This window comes from Microplitis demolitor, chromosome 3 (genome assembly GCF_026212275.2).
Source record: "Microplitis demolitor isolate Queensland-Clemson2020A chromosome 3, iyMicDemo2.1a, whole genome shotgun sequence".
Lineage (NCBI taxonomy): Eukaryota > Metazoa > Arthropoda > Insecta > Hymenoptera > Braconidae > Microplitis > Microplitis demolitor.
This window is the reverse complement of record NC_068547.1, coordinates 24,086,530-24,110,175: the sequence shown is the minus strand read 5'-3', so window position 1 is coordinate 24,110,175 and position 23,646 is coordinate 24,086,530. Positions and strand designations below refer to the sequence as shown.

At 27.3% G+C, this 23,646-nt stretch overlaps 4 protein-coding genes and 1 long non-coding RNA gene across 13 annotated transcripts; 2 read left to right on the top strand and 3 right to left on the bottom strand.

The window, feature by feature from the left end:
• Window positions 1-21: 21 nt before the first annotated feature.
• On the top strand, window positions 22-8,425 carry LOC103579235 (serine/threonine-protein kinase Pak). The gene is made up of 8 exons (XM_008560580.3): window positions 22-1,837; window positions 2,370-2,565; window positions 3,578-3,746; window positions 3,824-4,068; window positions 4,152-4,438; window positions 4,519-5,014; window positions 5,100-5,318; window positions 5,409-8,425. Exons 1-8 carry the CDS (start codon window positions 1,782-1,784, stop codon window positions 5,490-5,492), a joined length of 1,752 nt encoding a protein of 583 aa, XP_008558802.1. The 5' UTR covers window positions 22-1,781; the 3' UTR covers window positions 5,493-8,425.
• Window positions 8,426-8,520: 95 nt separating this feature from the next.
• LOC103579234 (methionine-R-sulfoxide reductase B1) lies at window positions 8,521-11,330 on the bottom strand. Of its 8 annotated transcripts, none has more exons than XM_008560571.3 (4): window positions 11,134-11,330; window positions 10,278-10,383; window positions 9,777-9,949; window positions 8,521-9,012 (listed from the first exon to the last, which is right to left on the bottom strand). In XM_008560571.3, the coding sequence occupies exons 1-4, from the start codon at window positions 11,207-11,209 to the stop codon at window positions 8,822-8,824; spliced, it is 546 nt and encodes a 181-aa protein (XP_008558793.1). In that variant the 5' UTR covers window positions 11,210-11,330; the 3' UTR covers window positions 8,521-8,821. The 8 variants fall into 8 exon arrangements, with proteins under 8 accessions (XP_008558793.1, XP_008558794.1, XP_008558800.1 ...); XM_008560572.3 differs by having other exon boundaries at window positions 8,521-8,976; window positions 11,134-11,328; XM_008560578.3 differs by lacking the exon at window positions 11,134-11,330 and adding an exon at window positions 10,891-11,006.
• Window positions 11,331-11,618: 288 nt separating this feature from the next.
• Window positions 11,619-14,854, top strand: LOC103579232 (F-box-like/WD repeat-containing protein TBL1XR1). Of its 2 annotated transcripts, none has more exons than XM_008560570.3 (6): window positions 11,619-12,171; window positions 12,247-12,534; window positions 12,917-13,266; window positions 13,331-13,675; window positions 13,780-14,148; window positions 14,231-14,854. In XM_008560570.3, exons 1-6 carry the CDS (start codon window positions 12,102-12,104, stop codon window positions 14,360-14,362), a joined length of 1,554 nt encoding a protein of 517 aa, XP_008558792.1. In that variant the 5' UTR covers window positions 11,619-12,101; the 3' UTR covers window positions 14,363-14,854. The 2 variants fall into 2 exon arrangements, with proteins under 2 accessions (XP_008558792.1, XP_008558791.1); XM_008560569.3 differs by having other exon boundaries at window positions 11,621-12,171; window positions 12,914-13,266.
• A 741-nt stretch (window positions 14,855-15,595) lies between these two features.
• Window positions 15,596-16,831, bottom strand: LOC103579251 (uncharacterized; the record flags this gene model as incomplete). Its single annotated transcript, XM_008560608.1, has 3 exons — window positions 15,596-15,704; window positions 15,786-16,190; window positions 16,736-16,831. Coding segments are annotated over 3 exons (534 nt in total), but the record flags the coding sequence as incomplete, so codon positions are not given.
• Window position 16,832: 1 nt separating this feature from the next.
• On the bottom strand, window positions 16,833-22,212 carry LOC103579231 (uncharacterized). Its single transcript, XR_549524.1, has 3 exons — window positions 22,144-22,212; window positions 21,800-21,961; window positions 16,833-16,958 (listed from the first exon to the last, which is right to left on the bottom strand). It is a non-coding gene; the product is annotated as an uncharacterized LOC103579231 (long non-coding RNA).
• Between the last annotated feature and the right edge of the window lie 1,434 nt (window positions 22,213-23,646).

The following is a 23,646-nucleotide window of genomic DNA, read 5'->3' as shown; positions in this document are numbered from 1 at the left end:
CTACAAGTCTCCAAGATGCTCCAAAAGACAACAACAACAAAAAACATACTTATGCAGACATCCAAATAAGAGAGGAAAGAACTAGAGAGATATCTCATGTAAAAATACCTTTATTATTATTTTAAGAGTAACAATATTACAAATAATTATTCTTGTTGTTGTATGATTTTTTGCTGTAAGTGAATTTAAAAAAAACAATTCAAGAAAAAAAGCTGAAGAAGGCGCTTGTGTAGTTGAAATAACTGACAGAGAGAAAGAGAAAAAAATAAAGAGAAAGAGAGAAGACTAAAAAGGAAAAACTATCGACACTGAACACATATACATAGAAATAAATAAGTGGTATGTGTGTGCTGTGTGTGTAGAGACTAGGAAAAGTGTGTCTGATGATAGTGGCAGACCGTGGTGGCTGGTGACTGGTGACGATACGAACGCGCAGGCGGGCGGTGATTCAGGTGATTATCTATATTCAGATTCATTTATCCGTTTATTCACAAGAGAAAATTAAAGTCAACTAGACTCTTGAACAAGATAGTAGTTGTGTGTAACATTTAAATGACCAAGTGTTTTTTAAATTATTTATTAAAAAAAATGTGAGTGAAGTTGATGATAACTTATTTTATATATGTATATGTATATAGAAAATTGTTATTGGATGGTGTTTAATATATATGTATAATATATATGAGCTAAAGACCGACCGACAAGCATTTCCAGCAGCAGCAGCAGCAGCAGCAGTGTGAGCAGTAGTGAGCAATAGTGAACAGCAGCATCACAGCACGAGTTTTTCAGTAGACAGAAACTGACAAGAGTTGTTGCCAGTTTAATATAAATTCAAATTTTTTTTTTTTATTTTCCTTTTTTCTTTTGAATTTTAGTTGTTTTACTGTAGTGGATGACACGTAGTGCCGAAATCAAATGAATATATTTCTATCCTGGGTATCTTGTAATTCGGTGGATGAGTGAGTCATACTTAAAACACACAACTAAGTGCTCCTGAGGGTGGAATTTAACGCACAGTTATTGCAATAACGAGTAACGACATTGACCTATTCTTAACACCACTGTACCAATCTTTTATTCTCTGTTTCGATAACTTCCAAAGGATACTACATCACAATAATCACTTGGCTCCTTATTTTATTTTTCTTGCCAATTTATTTGCCGTAAAAAAAAGGAAAAAAAGAAAAAAAATAAAGAGTCATCCAATTGATTCTTCCAAAATTTTATTTTTATATTTTTAATAAACCAAGTTGTAGGAATATTAAATATAAAATTACTCCATTTATGGATTATTATGGAATTAGTTTAAAATATACATATAGATAGAAGAAGAAGAAGAAGAAGAAGAAGAAAAAATAAAGATAATATTATTAAAAATACACAAGTGTATTTACCACTTGTCCTTTCAACCAGTCGACTGTGATCTCAAAAAATTGTGATTCCACCTGATAACTTAAAAGGTGGTGGTACCTACACTTATACACTGGTTTTACAGTGTACCAGTTGCTTAACAATAGCCTTTTATTATTTTTAAAACTTATTATTATGTGTCATCAGAACCGATAACATACAACCTAACACATTCATATAGATACATCCATCGGATTATTATTAATTATTTTAAAATGATGATAAATACGTCCAGTAATTAGTATAACCAGTATAATAATAATAGTAATAAAAAGGACAGTATTTAAAGCCACTGAAGCTTTAATAAACTCGTGCCTAATAATCGACAGATAAAAAAAACAGACTGAAAAAAAAAAAAAAAAATAATCAGCATGTCAGATGAAGAAGATAAACCACCTGCACCTCCCGTCAGACTCACTTCAAACAGGTAAATCTCAGAAACATATATTTCATAAATCGTTACCGTTACAATTTTTCTTTCTTTTCTTTTTTCCTTCTTTTTTTTTCATCTTTCTTGTATGATTGATACATTATATTAGATTCAATTCATTGTTATAATAATGATTGTAAGGTAGTGACATTATATTTTATAATTTTTTCTGTATATAATCTATAGAAAAGAGGATTAAAATGAGAACGAGAACGAGAAAGAAAGAGAGTTTCATCTTCCAGAAATAGATTAACAGACACTAATTTAGTGACAGCTAAAAATAAAATGATTTAACCGTGTAGACACTATAGATATAGATATTTATAACAAGTTCACGAAGGGATGTCGTTAAAAAATATTATTGAACCATAGTCTCGAAAGAAAAATTTTATTTTTTTATTTTTCGTCTACTTCTGTTTCTTCTTTTTCTTTTTTCTCTTTTAGTATCATCAAACTCATATGCTGAGTAAAAATTAAAACTGTAAGTTGTTGCTGAAAATAATAATTGTGTATTATTTTAATTTAACAGAAGTGAATCGACACCAAATTTACCGGTGGATATGCGGCCACTACCAAAAGAGCCTGATTCGGATGAACGTAAAAAGAAAACATTAAAAGGAAAAATGAAGGTTAAAGAGAGCAAGGATAAACCAAACATCAGCTATCCAACGAATTTCGAGCACACTGTTCATGTTGGATTTGATGCTGTTACCGGTGAATTTACGGTACGTTTAATACTCACGCTTATTAATTTTGTTAACATCGTGCACTCGCTTGCTGCTTTGCTGTTTTTTATGGAACAACGGAATATCCAATCAAAATATATATTTAATTATTTTTTTTCTCAAGTAACAGTAACTCGTAGTTGTTGTTGCATTTATTATTATTAGAGGAATGAAAAATATATTTAATAACAATAAATAGTTTTTAACATAAATGTAGTTAACAACTGGATTTTCCGTGTCCGTAATAAATATTTTTAATTCCGACAAATATATGTATGAATATCATGGAATTATTATTATTATTATTATTATTATTATTGTTTTTTTTTTTATTATTATTGTTGAGTAATTTATCTGATGCTTTTTAAATCTATGATTTTCTCACATGAAAACTAACTCAAACACGTATTTCTTTCAAGCTGCCACTCAAAGTAAGTAAATTTAAACAATCACAAGATTTTGTTTTATGTCTAATTATTAACTTTATTTTATTATTTATTTATTTTTTTTATTTACTTACTTGTTTGTTTATTTTTTTGTTACGTTATCACCAGTTTATTTACGTTGCAGTCAAATTTAATACACATTCCGTTAGATTTTGTTTAAATTGCTTAATAATTAAGTATAGAATTTTGTAGAAAAAAAAGCTTTAGTCAACGTTGCTTACAATTGAAACAATAAATAAAAAAAAAAAAAAAAATAAAATAATAAATAAAAAAAACTAACGCTTGATTCTATTTAGAACTCTATTATCAATGCATTAATTTTTATAATAATATTTAATAGAAGATTTATAGAATATTTTTTCATCTTTAAAATATCGATTATTTCTGTTATTTTAAATTTTTTGTTCGATTAGTATGTACATAAATGAAATATTTTGTGAATGATGCACGTGTTAGAATAAATAAGATTAGTATTATTATTATATTTATAAAATTATATAATTTGAAGATATTGGATAGTTATTGATAGTTAAATGTTATTATTAATATTTAAATATTATTATCAGGGAATGCCGGAAGCATGGGCAAGACTCCTCATGTCAAGCAACATCAGCAAACAAGAACAAAAGAAGAATCCTCAAGCAGTATTGGATGTTTTAAATTGGTATGACAACAGCAGTAAGGAAGTTAAAGGATCCAAGTATATGACAACTACTAAAATGGTTGGCAATGCCGGTATGTTAATAAAATATATTTATATAATAATAATAATTATTATTATTATTATAATATTATTTAAATGATTTTTTTAGCACCTATAGAAAGAGCAAGTAGCCCACGTAGTATGGGAACAGGAATAAGTATTGGAATTGGAAATGTGCGTGGGCAAGCAATGTCTCAAGCATCTGGTAGTTCACATTCACAACAATCTCTAAGCAGAGTTAGTAGCAGTAGTCCTAGTAGTACTCCTACAGATGCTTGTGCAACTAGTTCCGAACAAGAAGATGAACCACCGCCTCCGCCAATCTCTGCAAGACCGGAACGCACCAAATCTATTGTAATATTTTTTTATCATTATTATTAAAGTGTATTGATTATTGTTATTCATTTATAAATGTGTTATTTAATGTTTATTGATAGTATACTAAACCAATTGAAGAAGAACCAGTTTTACCACCACCTTTACCATCATTGGAATCTCCTCAACGAAATGGTACACCGCAGTCTCAGCATCAATCACAACTTGACAAAAACAAAAATCAAGCAACACCGACATCAACTACAACAGATCAATCGAGGATCGGTCAAAATGATAAAGCACGAAAGAAAAAAATGTCTGATGATGAAATATTAGAAAAGTTAAGAACAATTGTCAGTGTTGGTGATCCTAATAGAAAGTATACTAAAATGGAAAAAATTGGACAAGGGTAAAATGATACACAATACATATATATTATTTATATAATATTAATACTAATAATAATAATAATTATTATTATTATTACAGGGCATCGGGTACTGTTTATACGGCAATAGAAACTTCAACGGGAATGGAAGTGGCAATAAAACAAATGAATCTTTCACAACAGCCAAAGAAAGAGCTAATTATAAATGAAATTTTGGTAATGCGGGAAAACAAACATCCAAATGTTGTAAACTATCTCGATAGTTATCTTGTTGGCGAAGAACTGTGGGTAGTAATGGAGTATTTACCAGGTGGTAGTTTGACGGATGTTGTAACTGAAACTTGTATGGATGAAGGACAAATAGCTGCTGTATGTAGAGAAGTTTTGCAAGCGCTTGAATTTTTACACTGTAATCAAGTTATTCATAGGGATATTAAGTCTGATAATATATTACTTGGATTGGACGGTGGAGTTAAACTCACGGACTTTGGTTTTTGCGCTCAAATATCACCTGAACAAAGTAAAAGAACAACAATGGTTGGAACACCTTACTGGATGGCACCAGAAGTTGTTACTCGAAAACACTATGGACCCAAGGTAAGTAAATTTAAAAGTTATCGACTACAAGTGTTCTGGCATTAAAGATTACATATAAATATGTTTTTGTAATGTTTGGTAAAAGGTTGATATATGGTCGTTGGGTATAATGGCAATAGAAATGATTGAAGGAGAACCACCGTATTTAAACGAAAATCCTCTACGAGCACTGTATTTAATTGCAACGAATGGAAAACCAGAAATTAAAGAGAAAGAAAAATTATCGAGTATTTTCCAAGACTTTTTGGATCAGTGTCTGGAAGTTGAAGTCGAAAAACGCTCTGGAGCTTCTGAATTACTCAAGGTATTCATTTAAATTTATTATAATTACATATTTATCATTTACAAATTAAAAATTTTGAATTCCTTTTTTAATAATTAAATTGTATTGCAGCATCCTTTCTTAAAATTAGCAAGGCCACTTGCTTCGTTAACACCTTTAATAATGGCAGCCAAAGAGGCGACTAAAGGACATTAGGTAAAATTAAACATCTATTGCGAAAAAAATAATAATAATAATTCACCCTCCCAAAACGGTAACGGCACAATAATTCAATTTAATAATAATAATAATAATAATAATGATTATTATTATTGTTATAATCATAGGAAATAGTTAGTTGCAAGTTCGGTACCGTAACAGTATCGAAAATAAAATGACTTTTTGAGTCAATAACAATACGAGTAATCCTCATGTGATATGTGAGTTTATTTCGTATTAAACCTGACTAGTAGAGAATGATCTGATGAAAAAAAAAAAAAATAATGATTTACAAGAGCTTGTAAGTAATAAATTATTACGTCTTCCGGGTTTAAAAAGTAAAAATAAAAAAATAAAAGAAAAGAAAAAAAAATAAATAAAAGACTTGACGGTTATTTACAATGACGATTTTTTATTACTTTCGAGGGCTTAGTAAATTAATGTCAGTTATTTTCTATATATGTTAAACTAGTATTACTGATTCTCAAATTAATAATGAGTTAGCTACAAAAATTATAAATAAATAATTAAGTAAGTAAACTTACAGCTAAAATTTTGTTAGACTATCTATATAATAATAAAAGCCATAAGCAAATACAACACAGGTTATTATATAGAACAAAATAAATAATAAACATTTATGACTAATCTTATATATATATATATTAATCGAGAATCATATAGCAAAAACAAAAATTTGTCTTCACCTTGGACTTATATTTTTGAGAATAAAATTGAAAATAAAAAAAGTTAAAGAAAGATTTTTAAAAATAAATAAATAAAAACATATTTATTATTTTTTATTAAAAACACTATAGTGTTGTACAGTAGCCCAAGTATATTAATTTAAGGGTTTTAAAATTTCACTGATCTTTATAATAATAACGAAATAAAAAAAAGAAAAAGAAAAAAAATTGAAAAAAAAATATATAAAATAAAAAAAAATTACTCATAAAAAATATTTTAAGCTGCTTTATCAATATCAATAATGTTTAATTGGCATATCGCTTTTAATCAGATGTAATATAAGTTTAAAAATTTTATTAGCTATATAAATATTAATCATTTTTGACGTATATATTATTATTATTATTATTATTAAAAAGAAGAGAAAAAAACGTAAATATAATACGTAGCAATTTATTAACTCATGGTATTTTAAAATTATTAAATTTTTATAAAAAATTAGTTTGCTTATTAAATATATTGTTAATTGAATTAATTTAAAATATATGAGGCTCAGTAAATTGTTAGCCATTATTAAATATATTCCGTTATTGAGAATATTATTTAATGGTTTGTCAGTCAGAGCGTAAACGATAAATAAAATAAACGATCGAGGAAATTTTAAGACAAGGCTGGGGACGTTGTGAAAAATTGTGTGACACTTTAAAGTGCCTGTGCGTCTTGTCATGTTTTAGAGAGGTATGTATGAAAATATTATTGCGGTAGTGGATTTTTAAAAATAATATTATTTCAGTTTAAGACTCCGAAATATATGTAATTAAATAATACAATTAAAATATAATCGAATTTTTTATACGTGTACAATATTTTGGAAATTGTGAAATTGTTGTATGAGAATAATATGGGCCATTTTAGTACATATTATATTATATTATAGTTTAGAACAGATTCGATATATATATATATATACAATATAGATTTATTATTACAGTCGATTACCCGTCATAAGCCTGCCCTCCATAAGCTTCTTCCCCTCGCTCTTTTCATACCAGATAGCTCATTATATACCTCCGTTAAAATTGTCAATGATTATAAATCAAGAATACGAAAAAATAGGCAAATTAATGATGAAAATTTACTTTCTATGTTTCACAAACTGAATCGTTTACATTTAAAGCTTCTGCTACAGATTTATGACGGGTAGTTGACTGCATTTTTTGTTTTAATTGTAATTTTTTTTTTTTTTTTTTTTTTTTTTTTTGAGTATAATATAAAGCTAGTATACAAGTATTAAAATTATTGAACAAAATCAGGAAAACAAATATACATATATTATTATCGATAGAGTTTCTAAACTCTTATTATGTTGATGACAGTATTTCAGAGTTGATAATGCTCACATAATTTTATACAATATTCGCGGCAAAATTAATCTAAAATTTTATTCTGTACTGTTTGAATAATTATCAGACAAACTGATCATAGTTACAAAAGTTTATTTTTAATTATTAATCTATTAGTATGAAATTCCAGTAGAATCAACAAAAATATGAGACTATGCATTTTTAAAAATATTTCGAGCATTTAAGACCTGAAATATTTTAAGACAAATAATTAATTTCGAGCATTTTTTCATGACAGTAATAATTATTCCGATATTTAAATAAAATCCATTTAATTTTATTATCTGAATTTTTTTTTCTTTCTATATATTTATATATTATAAATGTTTTAATTGTAAATTATTTGTAAAATCTTGATGTTTATGAAAATGCTCAGAAAATTACTCCATGGAATAACATGGAGGCAGCAGGCCTAGCGACAGAATTATACAATTCGATTGATGGTGTCTCATATATGTCTCACTCACAAAATATACGAAAGTTGTTTTTATTATTATAAAGTTAAATTTTTACAACGGAGTAATATTAATAATAATAATTATCCTGATAATAATAATAATAGTTATTGTAATAATTATAATCATTGAACGCGTTACGATATGGACAACAATAAAAAACACTTTTATTTTAGTGGAGTCAATTTTGTAAGCGATACCATTTTTTTTTTATTTTTTTAATTTTTTTTTTACCGACAAGGAGGAATAGGAAGATGACAAAAAATTGTAATGAATTAAATAATTAATTGTAAAATAAAAAAAAATATGCCTAGTGGTTTGCGTATATATATTATATATATTGTACTGTAATTTACGTTTTTTTTCAACGTTAAAATAAAAAAAAAAAATAAAAAAACATTTTATAAAAAAAAAAGTGTTTCAGATTTTTTTTTATTTCACACCTGATTAATTAATACAAATTAAGATAAAATCAATAAATACATTTACGACAATTATGATTTTATTATTCTTACAATTAATAATTATAATTATTATTTACATGCTATTATGGCATCGTAAAATGGTCGATGAAAAAATAAAATAGATCTGTTACTTATGTAATTGATTTCAATAAAGTTCATTTGCACTTGATTATATTTTTGACACAGAATATTGGTAAAAAATTTATAAAAATTTTAAACTTTCAGAATGAGGGATTAATTATTTTATAGAAGAAAAAGAATAAGCTGATCAAGTGCAAATATACTTGATATAATATGTAAATATAAATGCTGATAAATTACGTCTTGTTTGATTTAGCTTCTCCGGCTTCATGGAAGCTTATAGAGGCGGAGTTGATGCAGAATCTTGTTCTTGTCGGTTTTGGGCCATCGTTGAATACGTGGCCTAAATGAGCTCCACATTTTGAACAGGTCACCTCGGTCCGCACCATATCTGGGTTTGCGATCAGCAATAGTAGATTGCCACCAACTGGTGTGCGTCGTTATATCGACGCATTTTTTTTGTTCATTTCGGTGGTGAATAGGTGGGAAGGCAAAGGAAAGACAGAACAATAGAGTGTGATTAAATTGAGACCTACATCGAGGTTTCTTTAATTATTTTTCATTGTGAAAAATAATAACAGCCCAATCAGTATAAATTAAAAGCACTTCCAATAAATTTTTTCTTTCTTATTAAATTTAACATATATTAGAAACGTAATCAATAATCAGCTACAGCAATTGTTACTGCTATTAGTTTTTTTAAATAAAAAAAAAAAAAATAATAATAATAATAATAAATAGAGCTCAAGACAGAGAAATTTAAAAAAAAATTTTCCAACTAACATAATTTTATTTTATGTACAATTTTAAATCATTATTATACATATATGTATATAATTAAACATGATGTAAGTCTACTACAATCACACTCTAAGCATTTAACATGCAGGATAAAATAAATATATCATCATTTTTTTTTTCTTATCATGTAAGCTACTTTTGAATGTTGAATGTCAATCGACATGCAAAAAAAATATAATTTCAATTAAATAAATAGTATATAATAAATCACATAGATTTGCTAAAGCGATTAGAGTAAATAAAAAAAGAAAAAAAAATAGTAGTATTTATATTGCTAGGTAAAATAAAACAATATTGGATAGGAGGGCACAGAGAAGGAAATTATAATTCAAAGCAGGATCAAGGAACATTGATAATAAATATTATTAAAATTATACTTCAATTGCTTACCATTTGTGGTATCTTTGGTCAACTTGACTTTTCCTTGATCCAAAACTTGGTTGAATGCTGGCCAGCCACACCCACTGTCATACTTTGTTTCTGATGAAAATAATTCCTGATCGCATACAATACACGTATATGTTCCTTTTTCATAAAATTTATTGTAACATCCTGTGAATGGTCTGAAGAGAAAAATATTATATTTTTATTAGATTGAATTAGACTTAGAGGAAGTATAAAATAAGCTTTGATGTTATTTTAGAAGCACTTGGCCCTGAGCCGTTCGAGACACATGCTCTTGAAAAAGTTATTTTTGACACTCGCTGTGTCACTCGTCCAAGACTCCATCAAACCTTATATATTTATAAGCTTCTTATTTTTATTTTATAAATTATAAAATATATTCTATCAAATACAATAATATGAATTATGTTTTAAAATCAAGGTCAATTACTGTGACAGTGTGTAAAAAAAAAAAAAACAAGTTTGATAATAACATATGCATTGCACCTTTCAGTTCCTTTCTCTTGAGTGACATGCCACTGTATAGGAGTCAATCGTTTTCGCAATTCCTCTTTATTTGTATCCGACATGTTTTTAGTTTCCTTATGAAATACTGAAAAAATAAAAATATAGATTATTATATATATAAAATATAAAATATCGGAGTATAATCACCCGCACGCACTACCGTATGCGATGATATGGCCGTAAAAATACGTATTAACTATTATTTTAAGTATCGAGGTGCGATTCCCCAAGTCTACAGCTTATTATACTGACCCCACTACTTTTCTCTTATATATATTTATATTAAAATCCTCAATGAAATATTATAGCTACCTAAATACATTATGAATCAGATTATTAATATACCTCATGTCCTCTATACTTTTTTTAGTCGTTTGATTTTTTTTTTATACAATATGTACACTACCAATAAAAAACCAAGTCATTTTTATGTCATAATATGATGCAATTTAATTTTATAATAATAATTAATACATTAATAATAATTATTTTAAATTAAAAGTTTTTCATGATAATTATAAAGAATTTTTTTTTTTTTTTTTTTTTTTTTTTTTTTTTTAATAAAAAAATAATAATAATAATGAAAACCTACATGGTGATTAATTTACTCGATAAATTGTAATAAATAATATTCAATATGGCGTATTCTTCGAATAATACAAAAAATAATAAATCCTTTTCAGTGTTTATCTTATTCATCTTGACATTTAAATTTCCGAGCTCAATAAAAAAAATTTAAAAAACGAATGTATTGTTAAAATTAATACTAAAAAAATTGTTAAAATAAAATTTATATGATATAAAGTAAACAAATATGTAAAAATAATATATGTACCTATTTGGGCGACAGTAAAATGACGAATGACAGGTCGTTTAGCAACACCAATTAATAAATTTCGACAAATATTCATTCCCTCCAATTATTTGAATTTTATTATTATTTTAAACCTATTGTTATTTTAATTTTTTTTTTTAAGTAACACTGCAGATAAATATGGTTAGAGATGTTTTTATCATTGTTATTATTACATTTTATGTGTTGGTACTTATATAAAATAAAATAAATTCAAAAATGCTCTGTAAGATGTCATTCTATTACCATTTTTGAAATTTTGGAAACTCGCTGGAAATAAAAATGCAATAATGCAATTATAATTACTGTGCTGTTAAATTTTAAATTAATCTGTAATTTGTAAAAATTTTTATTTTACAAATATTATAAATCAGTAAAAAATTTTCAGAAGTGCCGAGAGCCTCAAAGTACAAGTAGGAAATCATACTATCGACTGTGCAAAAAATGAGAGGAAATTTAAAATTATTTGGGGTGATGATTTTTTATGATTTTTGATGATTTTTTATGATTTTTGATGATTCATTCGAGTTTTTTCGGGCTTAGCCGAAAACGCCTACGTATGCACGGTATGCATGATTGTAATGTAAAATGTAAAGTAATCTAAAATGACAAACAATATTTTGTGTTGTTGATGATGTACAGTTAAGTTAAAGTTTAATAACCCTGTTAATCGGCATCATACCATACATTACCAACTATCACCATCACCAGCATCAAATCAACCAGTTTTAAAACTGTTGTTTTAAGCAGTTTCTGTGTTCATAGGAGCAGTAAACGGCTAATTTCATTTACTTATTTTCCAGCTATAATTTGTATATATATATATATTATACACTTGAGAACCTCCGCGTCTTCAATATATGCACAGACTTTTTTGTATTTTATATTGTAAATACCAAGGAAAATTTTTCTAAATAAAGTTTAAGGAGTATGTTATTATAATTTTATAAATGTTAAAAAAAATGAGCTTCTCGAGTGATGAAGTAAACTTCTTGGTATACCGATATCTACAAGAATCAGGTGAGTTATTTTATTAGCAAACATAACCTTTCATTTGTTTTAATATTAATTATTTTGTAATTTAATAATAAATAGGTTTTCAACATTCGGCATACACATTTGGAATTGAATCACATATATCACAGAGTAATATAAATGGTGCGCTTGTTCCACCAGCAGCACTTTTGTCAATATTACAAAAAGGATTACAGTACACAGAGGCTGAAATTTCTATAGGAGAAGATGGTAGTGAACAGAGAATGGTCGAATCTTTGTCTCTCATTGATGCGGTGATGCCTGATGTCGTTGTTTCAAGGCAAAATCAACAGAATCAACAAAAACAACAAATTAAAACTGATCCACAGGATACTAATGGAGAAGAAGGTTTTTATTTTTTTTTTTATTAAAAAATTTGTGTAAATCCTGATACACCCTGGTTCATGTGACGATGATAATTTTAATTTGAACCTCCTTTATTAGATCAGGAATATTAATTAATTGCTTTAGGTTTTTTGAATTGTTTGAATTTTAGGATTTCCCACTAAAATTATTATTATTTTAAAAATAATATTTTTTTTTATTTTTTATTAATTATATTTTATAGTTTTAATTTATTATAATAATTCTAGTGAAGTGAAATTCTAAATCCAGATAAAATAATTCATACTCCAAAAGCTCACATACTTTTAAAAATATATATAAATGTTATTTAAAAAAAAAATCAAATTATTTTTTGTGTGAATAATAATATTTATAAATTTAGCAGTTGTCACATCAAATGATAATACTGGGTCTAATGAACGAAGTGGAGAAAGACCGGAACTGGAATTGGAAGAGCAACAGGCAGGAGGAGCTGGAGCGGGTAGTAATACGAGTGCAGTAGAAATACCCGCGAGTAAAGCAACTAAATTGCGTGGTCATGAGTCTGAAGTTTTTATCTGTGCGTGGAATCCCACAACAGATTTACTGGCTTCTGGCTCTGGTGACAGTACTGCTAGAATTTGGGATATGTCTGACAACTCATCGGCTCCTAATCAACTTGTATTACGGCATTGTATTCAAAGAGGTGGTGCTGAAGTACCAAGCAACAAAGATGTCACATCTTTAGATTGGAATGTAAGTTAAATAAATACTATATTTTAACTATTATAATATTTATCATAAATATAATTTTATATAGTGTGATGGAACGCTATTGGCAACTGGTAGTTATGATGGCTATGCAAGAATTTGGACCACTGACGGTAGATTATCATCGACACTTGGCCAGCACAAAGGTCCAATATTCGCATTAAAATGGAATAAACGTGGAAATTATATATTAAGTGCGGGAGTTGATAAAACAACAATTATTTGGGACGCTGCAAGTGGACAATGTACTCAACAATTTAGTTTTCATTGTGCGCCAGCTTTGGATGTTGACTGGCAAACAAATACTTCATTCGCCAGTTGTTCTACTGACCAGTGCATTCACGTTTGTAAATTAAATGTCGATAAACCTATTAAAAGTTTTCAAGGACATACGGTAAGTATTATTTATAAATAAATACATTTATTGCAAGTAATCATTATTATTATTATTATTATTATTATTATTATTATTATTATTATTATTGATATTATTTTTAGAATGAAGTAAATGCTATTAAATGGGATCCTCAAGGTAATTTATTGGCAAGTTGTTCGGATGACATGAGTCTAAAGATTTGGTCTATGAAACAAGATACATGGGTTCACGATCTAAAAGCCCATCATAAAGAAATATATACAATAAAATGGTCACCAACGGGACCAGGAACCCATAATCCGAATATGAATCTCACATTAGCCAGTGCTTCATTTGATTCAACTGTAAGATTGTGGGATGTTGAAAGAGGCTCATGTATTCACACTCTTACCAAACATACTGAACCAGTTTACAGTGTAGCATTTAGTCCTGATGGTAAATTCCTTGCCAGTGGCAGCTTTGATAAATGTGTTCATATTTGGTCTACGCAGGTAATTACATATATGTATATTTATATATATATTTTTTTAAATAACTTAAATAAATACTATACATAAAAATGATATTTTTCAGAGTGGCCAATTGGTGCATAGTTATAAAGGTACAGGTGGAATATTTGAAGTGTGCTGGAATAGTCGTGGAGATAAAGTCGGAGCATCAGCTTCCGATGGAAGTGTTTTTGTCCTTGATTTACGTAAACAATAATTGCATATACATAAAATTTATAACAAAAATTTTTCATTAACTTTTATCATTTATGGACGAAATTAATTTACTTTGCATTAAAGCCTGACAACAATTTGGATTTAATACCGGAGTATTTAACAATAAGACGTTGAAACTGGCTGTTATTTGAGCTCATTGATTAATTTGATTTTATTATACAGCGTATGCATCAAAAAACTTGATTATATTTTTTTCATTATTAAAATCATCATTTTTCTTTCATTACTCACACCGTTGACTGTTAATGTAATGATAAGTTGTAAATTTACATTTACTTATAGCTTAATTTTGCAGTAAAAGTATTACACTATAAAATGCAAAGAAGAACAAAAAATTAAATAATTTAAACGTTGGATTGTTTTTTGATAAACAAAAAAATAGAATTATCAGGACATTAATAATTGTGTATTAAGCTATAATTAATAAATATAGATATGAAGGTTTACAATAAATTTTTTCTAAAGACCAAGATTTAATAGCTTCATTATTTTTACCCTTTCAAATATATTACAACATCAGTAACATAATAATAATAAATTAGTCAATATTTGGTTTAAGGAAAATTATCGCAAGACTCATAAATATATGATTTATGTTATTAAAATACAACATAAATATTTATTAAAGATACACTTTGATTTTAAATAAATAAAAGTAATAAATAATTATTCAGCTAGAATCTACATAATTGTACAAGGGAATACATGGATAGGCCTAACTACTAACATCAATTAACGTACATTTTTGAAAGCCTTTGAAATTTTTTAAATTTGAAAATTTTAATTTTAAATAAAGTTATTTATATTCTTTTTTATTTGTTTATTTTTTTTTTTAAAGAAAACAATAAAATCACACAATAATACTGTTTCGTTTTGATAAATTATTTAAAAATACTGATATGAAAAATAATAAATTGATTTGTAGTATCTCTATTTTAGTTTTCATTCATATAAATATTAATTTACAGTTTTTATAAATTATCCTGTGTTGGTAAATTATAGATAACGATAAACAAAAGTTTTGATATATTATTTTACTCCGACAACAAGCCATGTTTTTATTATACTTGTCTCCTCATATAATGTATTTTTATATATATTTATTTATAAGTATTTAGCGTTTCTTTTAAAAGATGACAATAAGATATCACTAAGAAAAAACAATAATAACAAATCTGTAAACATTTATCCTTTAACTAAATAAATACTTTTTTAAAATTTAATATGGACAATTATAATTACAAGCGGAGGGATAAAATTGTACTCGGTGACCAATTGTTTCACTCGCGTTACAATAAACGAATTTTATTAATCTTCTTTATCTGTAACAAATAAATGAAAAATTTTTATTATTTTTATTATTTGAATAATTTGTTTTTTTTTTTTTTTTTTTTTTTTTTTACCTTTCGTAATTGATCGTTGACATTGTACTGATTTGTAACATCATTTGCATTATTATTGTTGTTGTTGTACCAATCGAGAGTAGATTCCAGGGGATTTTTAGCTGTGTAATAGTTTTGCTCCGGCTGGTCAGCAAATTGATGATCAAAAATCCGGGCAATATTTTTTGTTTCCAACATTTGGGGTAAATAATCCATTTTGAGATATTGATTTGAACGTTTACCAATGTTATCCAAGTAACGACGATTAGCGTCTATCTGCTGTTGATCCTGCAAAGCTTTTCGACGTGCCAGTTCCAATAGGACACGCTGTCTCAATACATCTAACGAATTTGTTACCGAGAGAGACTGGATTCTTTTAGCCCGATCGATACCGGATACTGAATCATTTACTTTCAAATTTTCATCCTGTAACAAATTATTATTTTATTTAAATAAATTCAAAAAAACTACCACATGTATCTATTGATGACACAGCTCGAACAAAGATGAAACAAATTAAATAAGTAAGATACACTTTATTTTAAGTGCTTCTAATTATACTTTTTACATTTTCATATTGATTATTTTATAATTCATTTTACTTAGAGTATCCAATCTGCCAGCTACCAACACATATATATATATATATATATACTGCTTATCATAGTAATTTATACATCCCACGTACCCGCAGACTAAAAATTTTTTCAAAACTTGATATCTAGTATTAATATTTTAGAACAATGCTTGTATGGTATTGTGAGCATTTTCTTATCATAAAAATAAAAATAAAAAAAAATTATTTAAGCACTACATATGCTGGGTGTGACTTCCTGCTGGTTTTGCTTTTTGAGGTCACTAAATTTATATATAGATCCTTCAGGAAGATTCAAATATATTTTCATATATATTTATATGGTATTATGTAACATATGTATGGTTATTAGATTGTTGATATAAATTGTATATACCTGTGGCCAGTAAAACTCGTTGACTGACAATCCTCTTTCATCAATCAAATAAGGTATATATACTCCATTATCTCCATCAGTAGCAACATCTCTTCTTTGATGTGTTACGTATGATAAGGGTGTAGATTTTGACAGAGTTATCAGTGTTGTTACTGCGAATACGCTTATAACAAACATTTTGTTTAAATAAATTAATTCTTCTCCTTTTTCTTACGAGACTGTCCTAAAACACCATAAAAATATCTATCATTATTTAAATAAATAAAACGACCATTGACACTCATATATTAATGGAATGTTCAACAGAGTAATAATTAATACACAGAGAGAATTAAAATTAAATTGCAAGCACGAATATGAAATAAACACATAGGATTATTATTAAATATTAAACCATATATAGGATCGATCGAGACGTTAATACATTTAAATTATTCTACACCGCAGTGATATTCGTGACCCTCAGAATAACAGCAGTTAGCAGCCTCTGTATATATAGATTTGTATATATATACATATATGTCAGGTTTATTAACATTGGCATGCACGATGGGTTAATTTGTCGTGGTAATTCGCGAGGGAACAATACAATGTATGTAGATATCTAGCCACGCTTTCCAATTACCACAAATCTCATCTACACCCTATACCCTACACCATCACCTTATTCGCACGCTATTCCTTTTGTCTGGTTCCTTTATTTACTTTACTTCCACTCTCACTCATCATCCTTCCCTCTTTTTATTCCATTATTCTCCCTTTAAAAAAAGACCTTCTCTTTCAATTATTTACAATTTATTCAGATGCTTTATCGTAATGAAAAGATGTGCATCATGTTTTTAAATATAACTCACTTTGACATACAAAGAGCCCTTGTGTATTTAATTGTTGATTCAACTTTAATATGAGTTGCCAATTAAGACCGAAATCACAACCAAAGGCTTTTTTTTCTCAATTTATGTACAATACCGGCATAGACTTTAATCAATGATAGGAAAAAGAAAAAAAATTAAATTAAATTAACCAACTTCCAATGGAATTGGATGATAGTTCATATTACACTGCTGTACCTATTCTGTTCTATTTGCCTTTTAATTGTAAAGTTGACAAAAATAAAAAACCGTTAATTTGATCCTTTTATTTTGTCGACATACTGGTAAATATAAAACTTTGTACATTTGATATTAAAAAAAATATATGTGTGTTCATATATTTTTTAATTGACGGTGAGAAATAATATATTGAATGAAATAGTTATTGGATTTATATTGTATATAAAAAAAATAAATAAATTATTAATGATGAATTGATTATTAGATTTTAGAGTACAATGGATCGGAAATTCTATTTTAACGATCAACGAGAATTGTCGCATCGTTCACTTCCACAAGATTTACGGATTTGCAGGAGTTCCGCCTGCCTCTTGTCAAGATATTTTTTCTCGCCTTCGCCTTACTCGTACCAGTGCAATTACCCTTATCTACGTGACCCAAACAAACCACAAAAGCGCCTGCAACATTATATTCTTCAATCTATTATTTTTATTTTTTTATTTTCAGTTTATAAATATTATTATATTAAATAATATATTTAATGGTGATAAACACGTAGAATTATTGAATCTGCAATCTCAGCAGGTAGTAATACGACTGATTCAACAATTTTATACTATATACCGTCATCTACCCACGCAATTCCCGATAAAAAAAAAAAAAAAAAAAAAAAAAAAAAAAAAAAAGAAATAACGCTCACTTGGTATATTTTAACCAAAATTATTTTGACCATAAAAATTAAAAATAAAATAATGTGTTTATAATTAATTTTAAAAATTACAAGCTCGGAAAAGTTTTTCGTGTGTCAAAGCTACGTATGTAGAAGAAAAAAAGAGACGAATTATTCGTCTGGACATTTGATTCATTTTTACGGGTCGGTAGACGCCCAAGTGAGACGCGTGTAATATGCATGCCTTAGTGATGGTATATAAAAAATATAAAAAAACATAAAACATTGAGAAAAAAAATAAATTTGCATTCACACTTGGTTGTACATATAGTACATTACTTGCTGTTAAATTAAAATGTCAAACAAACTTTTTTTCTGCCTCCATCAATTTGTCTTCCATACCGATGCACGATCAACTCATTTACATATACTATTTTTACATAAATGTAGTCTTTATATAAAGAAATATACAATTAAATTTACTGTAAAAAATTTTATTTTAAGATCAGAGGGATTTTGAATTTTTATAACGTTTATTTGTCTGCATATAGACTATAAATTATAATATCTGATGTCATTTATTGTTATTGTATCAAGCAAGACGCTTAAACATATACTTATAAATAAAATGTCATTTTCAAACGTCATAAGATTATTAGTACATATATATATATATATATATATATAAAGTGACTGTCGAAAGTAGTTTAATATAATTACAGTGTAAAACGTTATTTAATGGTCTGCGGACTGAAAATATATCACGTTATTATATATGTTGAGACAAGTTAATAGTAGTATAATGTGGGTTAATTTTTAATCCTAAATAGTATTTTTATTTTATGTGTAGCATATAGAAGGTCTTTAATTTCTGTCACTCAGTTTGATTAAAGATTAATTGTTAAATTAAATAATTTTGAGTTAATTTAAACCGTAATAAACTCGGAGCACCGCCAGCGCTGATAATATTTTATTATTTAATAAAATGTCGAGCTCTTTAATTCATTTTTAAATATTTTATCTAAAATATTATTTAATTCTCTCTGATGTCTTGCAATATAGTACTCAATAAAACTAAATTAAATTAGATAATTATATTTAATGTATAGATTGGTAGAGTGGTCTTATGGAATTCTCATCTTGGTATCTCTATATATGACTATTAAACTTGGAGAGTTTTTAAAATTACAATAATAAAAAATTTAAAGTTTGCACAAAATGATTGCACTTGGTTTTCTATTTCTATATCATCAATATCTACTACTCGACGCATTCCAATTTCTTTATAAAAAAAAATATATATATATATATAAATATATCAAGTACTTTTGATATCGACATAACGTCGTGATGCTGTTCAAGCTCTATGAATCTATATCGTATTTACTGTTGTGTGTAATATACAACCAATACTCTCGAGAAACAATATCTACACTCTTAACTCAACAAGGTAATATGTACAAAAATTATTAAATTTTAAATTTACAAGATTTATATTAATTTCTGTACTATTCTTATAATAAAAGAAAAAAAAATGATGTGACTAAAAATAACTCTTTGATGATGGAAAAAAAAAGTACAAGTACAAGTACCGTATTATTAAATTATGTCTAAGTATATATATTGCATACATATGTATATAGAAGAGTTCGATGTCAGAACTGACAATCGGTTCGTTTGCTGCTTAATGTACAGTACTCATTACCTTCCGTCTGTGTTGTAATAAGTTTAATGTTAAGAATATATTCATTATAATTATTCCTAAAAATTTTTAAAATTATATTTAATTTACTGTGAAATATTACGAAATATCCACCTACGACTTTACTAAATCTTTTCGACTGATTTTTACAATTTAAATTAAAAAAAAAAAAAACGTAATAAAATTTAATTATTATTAATTTAAATGTACAATCGACTTGTCTTGTCAATTGAATAAAACATATTGTGTGCTGTGATTTTAATCAGTTTAAATGAGTTTATGCGCACAGAGAAAATTATATAAAACATAATATTAAATAAACAGAGAAAATGCCAGCAAGCTCCTCTTGTGTATTTGCCTGACCACAGTCTGATTGTTCTACTATTTCTACTTGTCGCGTTATCTTTACATATATGTGTATCGCATACTTTTACTCAACTTGTATTAATAACGTATTTTATATTTATAATTTCAGAGATTATTCAAAAAATATAATTATAAAAATAATAACCAGCCCTTCTAATTATTAAAATAATTTTTCTAGACCCTAATAGCAGAAAATAAAGTTACAGTAACCCGGATAAAGCTCAAAAACTTTATGGTTTAGTTTAATTATTTAAACTTTTTAAATGCATCGAATAATGATAAAAGAAATGATCAAAGGCTACAAAAATTATTTCATTTAAATTCATGAAAACATAATAAATTTTGGTATATATATATATATATATATATATATATATATATATATATATATTTTATTAATAAGATGTGAGAAAAAATACCAACAACTGTATAAAAGATTATTGATAAATATTTCATGATTGTAGAAATTTTTATATTGATGCAATACTGCAATCTTTATTTCTCCAGTATAAAATAAAATGATTTTTTATTACCCGTGGGATACAATGAATGTTGAAATGGGATAAGTCACATATATCTGACGTACTATTATATATATTTTCCATATGTTTCGCAATTTTTTTTTTTAATATCCCACAAAAAAGTAAGAAAAAAATAGGTCAACTAATTTTGTAATATCAAGTTATATATATATATATATATATAGTTGCGTGAGCAAACAGTAATGTCGTTAATTAGTTATGTTGTTGTTGTTGCTGTTGCTATAACATCATAAGGATATGATGGTGATGATGCTCGGGGTTGAAATTATTATCGCGTGTGTAGTAACTGTATTATATGACTATATATGTCTGTAACCCATAATCCTACGTCAAAATCGAGTTTTCCTAAAATCTGTTTCATCGCCAATGGCTATTTGTGGTTTCATTTACAAAAAATCTATAAATACATCCTGTAATCTATTTGATCAGAAAACAAAAACTTTTTGTGAATAAAATCCTGAGAAAAGTTGTCAACTTGTATTGTTTCTTTTTTTTTTTCAATTTACTTGAATACTTAAGTAATTGTTTAATCTGTATTAAACAGAAAATTAAATGAATTTAAATTTAAAAAATTAAACTATTTTATATTTTATTTTCACTTGAATGTTGTAAACTTTTTTAAAACTGTTAATCGAGTTTTAAAAACTTTTAATTGAAGAAAGTTAAACAATACATGTAATATCCCTTGAATAAATAAAATAAAATTTAATGATAAAAAATAAAAAAACTCACTTAGTGATTAGCTTTAAAATAGTAGCACACCGAGAAAAAGCCAGCTGTTGACCCAGAGGGGATAAATAATCACTGAAGAAAATGGGAACTTCCTTGGCACGTTTTAAATTTGTCTCGTTGCGGTCCCAGTAGATTAACCAAACAGCTATCTTCCAGATTATACTAAAATCCAATTTTCACGATAATATCTTACAGCTTCGATATACAAATATATTTCCGTTTTATTTTTTAAATTTAATATTGATATTTTAAACTGAGTTAAAATTTTACGTACGCGTTTTTGAACAAAATTAAAAAAAAAAAGAAAATAATATAAATATATAATTATGAAATAAAATCCTCACTTGTCAGTTAAAAATAGTTATGATAGTTGTTGGTGGAGCTCTTAAGGAAAGGGGGCTTCCTTACTGAAGAATGGACCACCAGCGTGTGACGTCGTAAAGCCAGTGCCAGTGAGCTTTTATAGTGACTCTCCGGGACGCCGCTCGCTCTCTACTCCTCTGAACGGTGCTCTCTTGTCTGAACGCACCGTAAGAGCACCGATTTATCCTGCTATAGGCTACTGCTACTCGTATCGGGTGCGTTTTCCGGGCTAGGCAGATACACCCTGCGCATCAACATAATTTCACGCGATCCTCTTCCACTACTTTTATATTTATTATTATTTACTTTATTATTACAACTCGTCATATGTCAATTCTTCACCTGTTGCGTCTTCTCTTCCTTCTTCTTCGTCTTTAGTTACTTTTTGCGTACCTCTAGTTCCTATACTGCATCCTCTGACTTGAAATTATATTTTTAAAACTCAACGCTACAATAAAAAAAAATCTGTCTATAGGTTGACCCCGCAGGTCAGCCCCAAAACTTCCCGCTGTCTCGAGCTGTTTTAGCTCGAAAGCATTGCTGAGAACACATTTTCCAGCTCTTCGAGCTTTTATTGAGAATCCTTCTATAATAACGCTGGCATATAACAGTAGAGGAAAAAAATTTCTCTAGGATTTGCCTAGGATTTTCAGAGAGATAAATTTTCTCTAAGATTTGTCTAGGATTTGCCTAGGATTTTCAGAGAGATAAATTTTCTCTAAGATTTGTCTAGGATTTGCCTAGGATTTTCAGAGAGATAAATTTTCTCTAGGATTTGTCTAGGATTTCCAGAGAGATAAATTTTTCTAAGTTTTCTCTAGGAATTGTCTAGCATTTTTAGAGAAATAAATTTTCTCTAGGATTTGTCTAGGATTTTCAGAGAGATACATTTTCTCTAGGATTTGTCTAGGATTTGTCTAGGATTTGTCTAGGATTTGTCTAGGATATGTCTAGGATTTGTCTAGGATATGTCTAGGATTTTCAGAGAGATAAATTTTCTCTAGGATTTGTCTAGGATTTCCAGAGAGATAAATTTTTCTAAGTTTTCTCTAGGATATGTCTAGGATTTTCAGAGAGATAAATTTTCTCTAGGATTTGTCTAGGATTTCCAGAGAGATAAATTTTTCTAAGTTTTCTCTAGGATTTGTCTAGGATTTTTAGAGAAATAAATTTTCTCTAGGATTTGTCTAGGATTTTCAGAGAGATAAATTTTTTCTAGGATTTGTCTAGGATATGTCTAGGATTTTCAGAGAGATAAATTTTCTCTAGGATTTGTCTAGGATTTGTCTAGGATTTCCAGAGAGATAAATTTTTCTAAGTTTTCTCTAGGATTTGTCTAGCATTTTTAAAGAAATAAATTTTCTCTAGGATTTGTCTAGGATATGTCTAGGATTTTCAGAGAGATAAATTTTCTCTAGGATTTGTCTAGGATTTTCAGAAAGATAAATTTTTCTAAGTTTTCTCTAGGATATGTCTAGGATTTT

What these genes read in the sequence shown, in the direction of transcription:
- LOC103579235 (XM_008560580.3), top strand. Translation starts at nt 1,782, where the DNA reads ATGTCAGATGAAGAAGATAAACCACCTGCACCTCCCGTCAGACTCACT. An exon ending in GTCAGACTCACTTCAAACAG is followed by an intron (nt 1,838 to 2,369) that starts GTAAATCTCAGA and finishes TTAATTTAACAG; the next exon opens with AAGTGAATCGACACCAAATT. An exon ending in CTGTTACCGGTGAATTTACG is followed by an intron (nt 2,566 to 3,577) that starts GTACGTTTAATA and finishes TATTATTATCAG; the next exon opens with GGAATGCCGGAAGCATGGGC.
- LOC103579234 (XM_008560571.3), bottom strand. Translation starts at nt 11,209, where the DNA reads ATGAATATTTGTCGAAATTTATTAATTGGTGTTGCTAAACGACCTGTC. An exon ending in TTTTACTGTCGCCCAAATAG is followed by an intron (nt 10,384 to 11,133) that starts GTACATATATTA and finishes TTATTTTTTCAG; the next exon opens with TATTTCATAAGGAAACTAAA. An exon ending in GACCAAAGATACCACAAATG is followed by an intron (nt 9,013 to 9,776) that starts GTAAGCAATTGA and finishes GACGCACACCAG; the next exon opens with TTGGTGGCAATCTACTATTG.
- LOC103579232 (XM_008560569.3), top strand. Translation starts at nt 12,102, where the DNA reads ATGTTAAAAAAAATGAGCTTCTCGAGTGATGAAGTAAACTTCTTGGTA. An exon ending in AAAGTTTTCAAGGACATACG is followed by an intron (nt 13,676 to 13,779) that starts GTAAGTATTATT and finishes TATTATTTTTAG; the next exon opens with AATGAAGTAAATGCTATTAA. An exon ending in TTCATATTTGGTCTACGCAG is followed by an intron (nt 14,149 to 14,230) that starts GTAATTACATAT and finishes GATATTTTTCAG; the next exon opens with AGTGGCCAATTGGTGCATAG.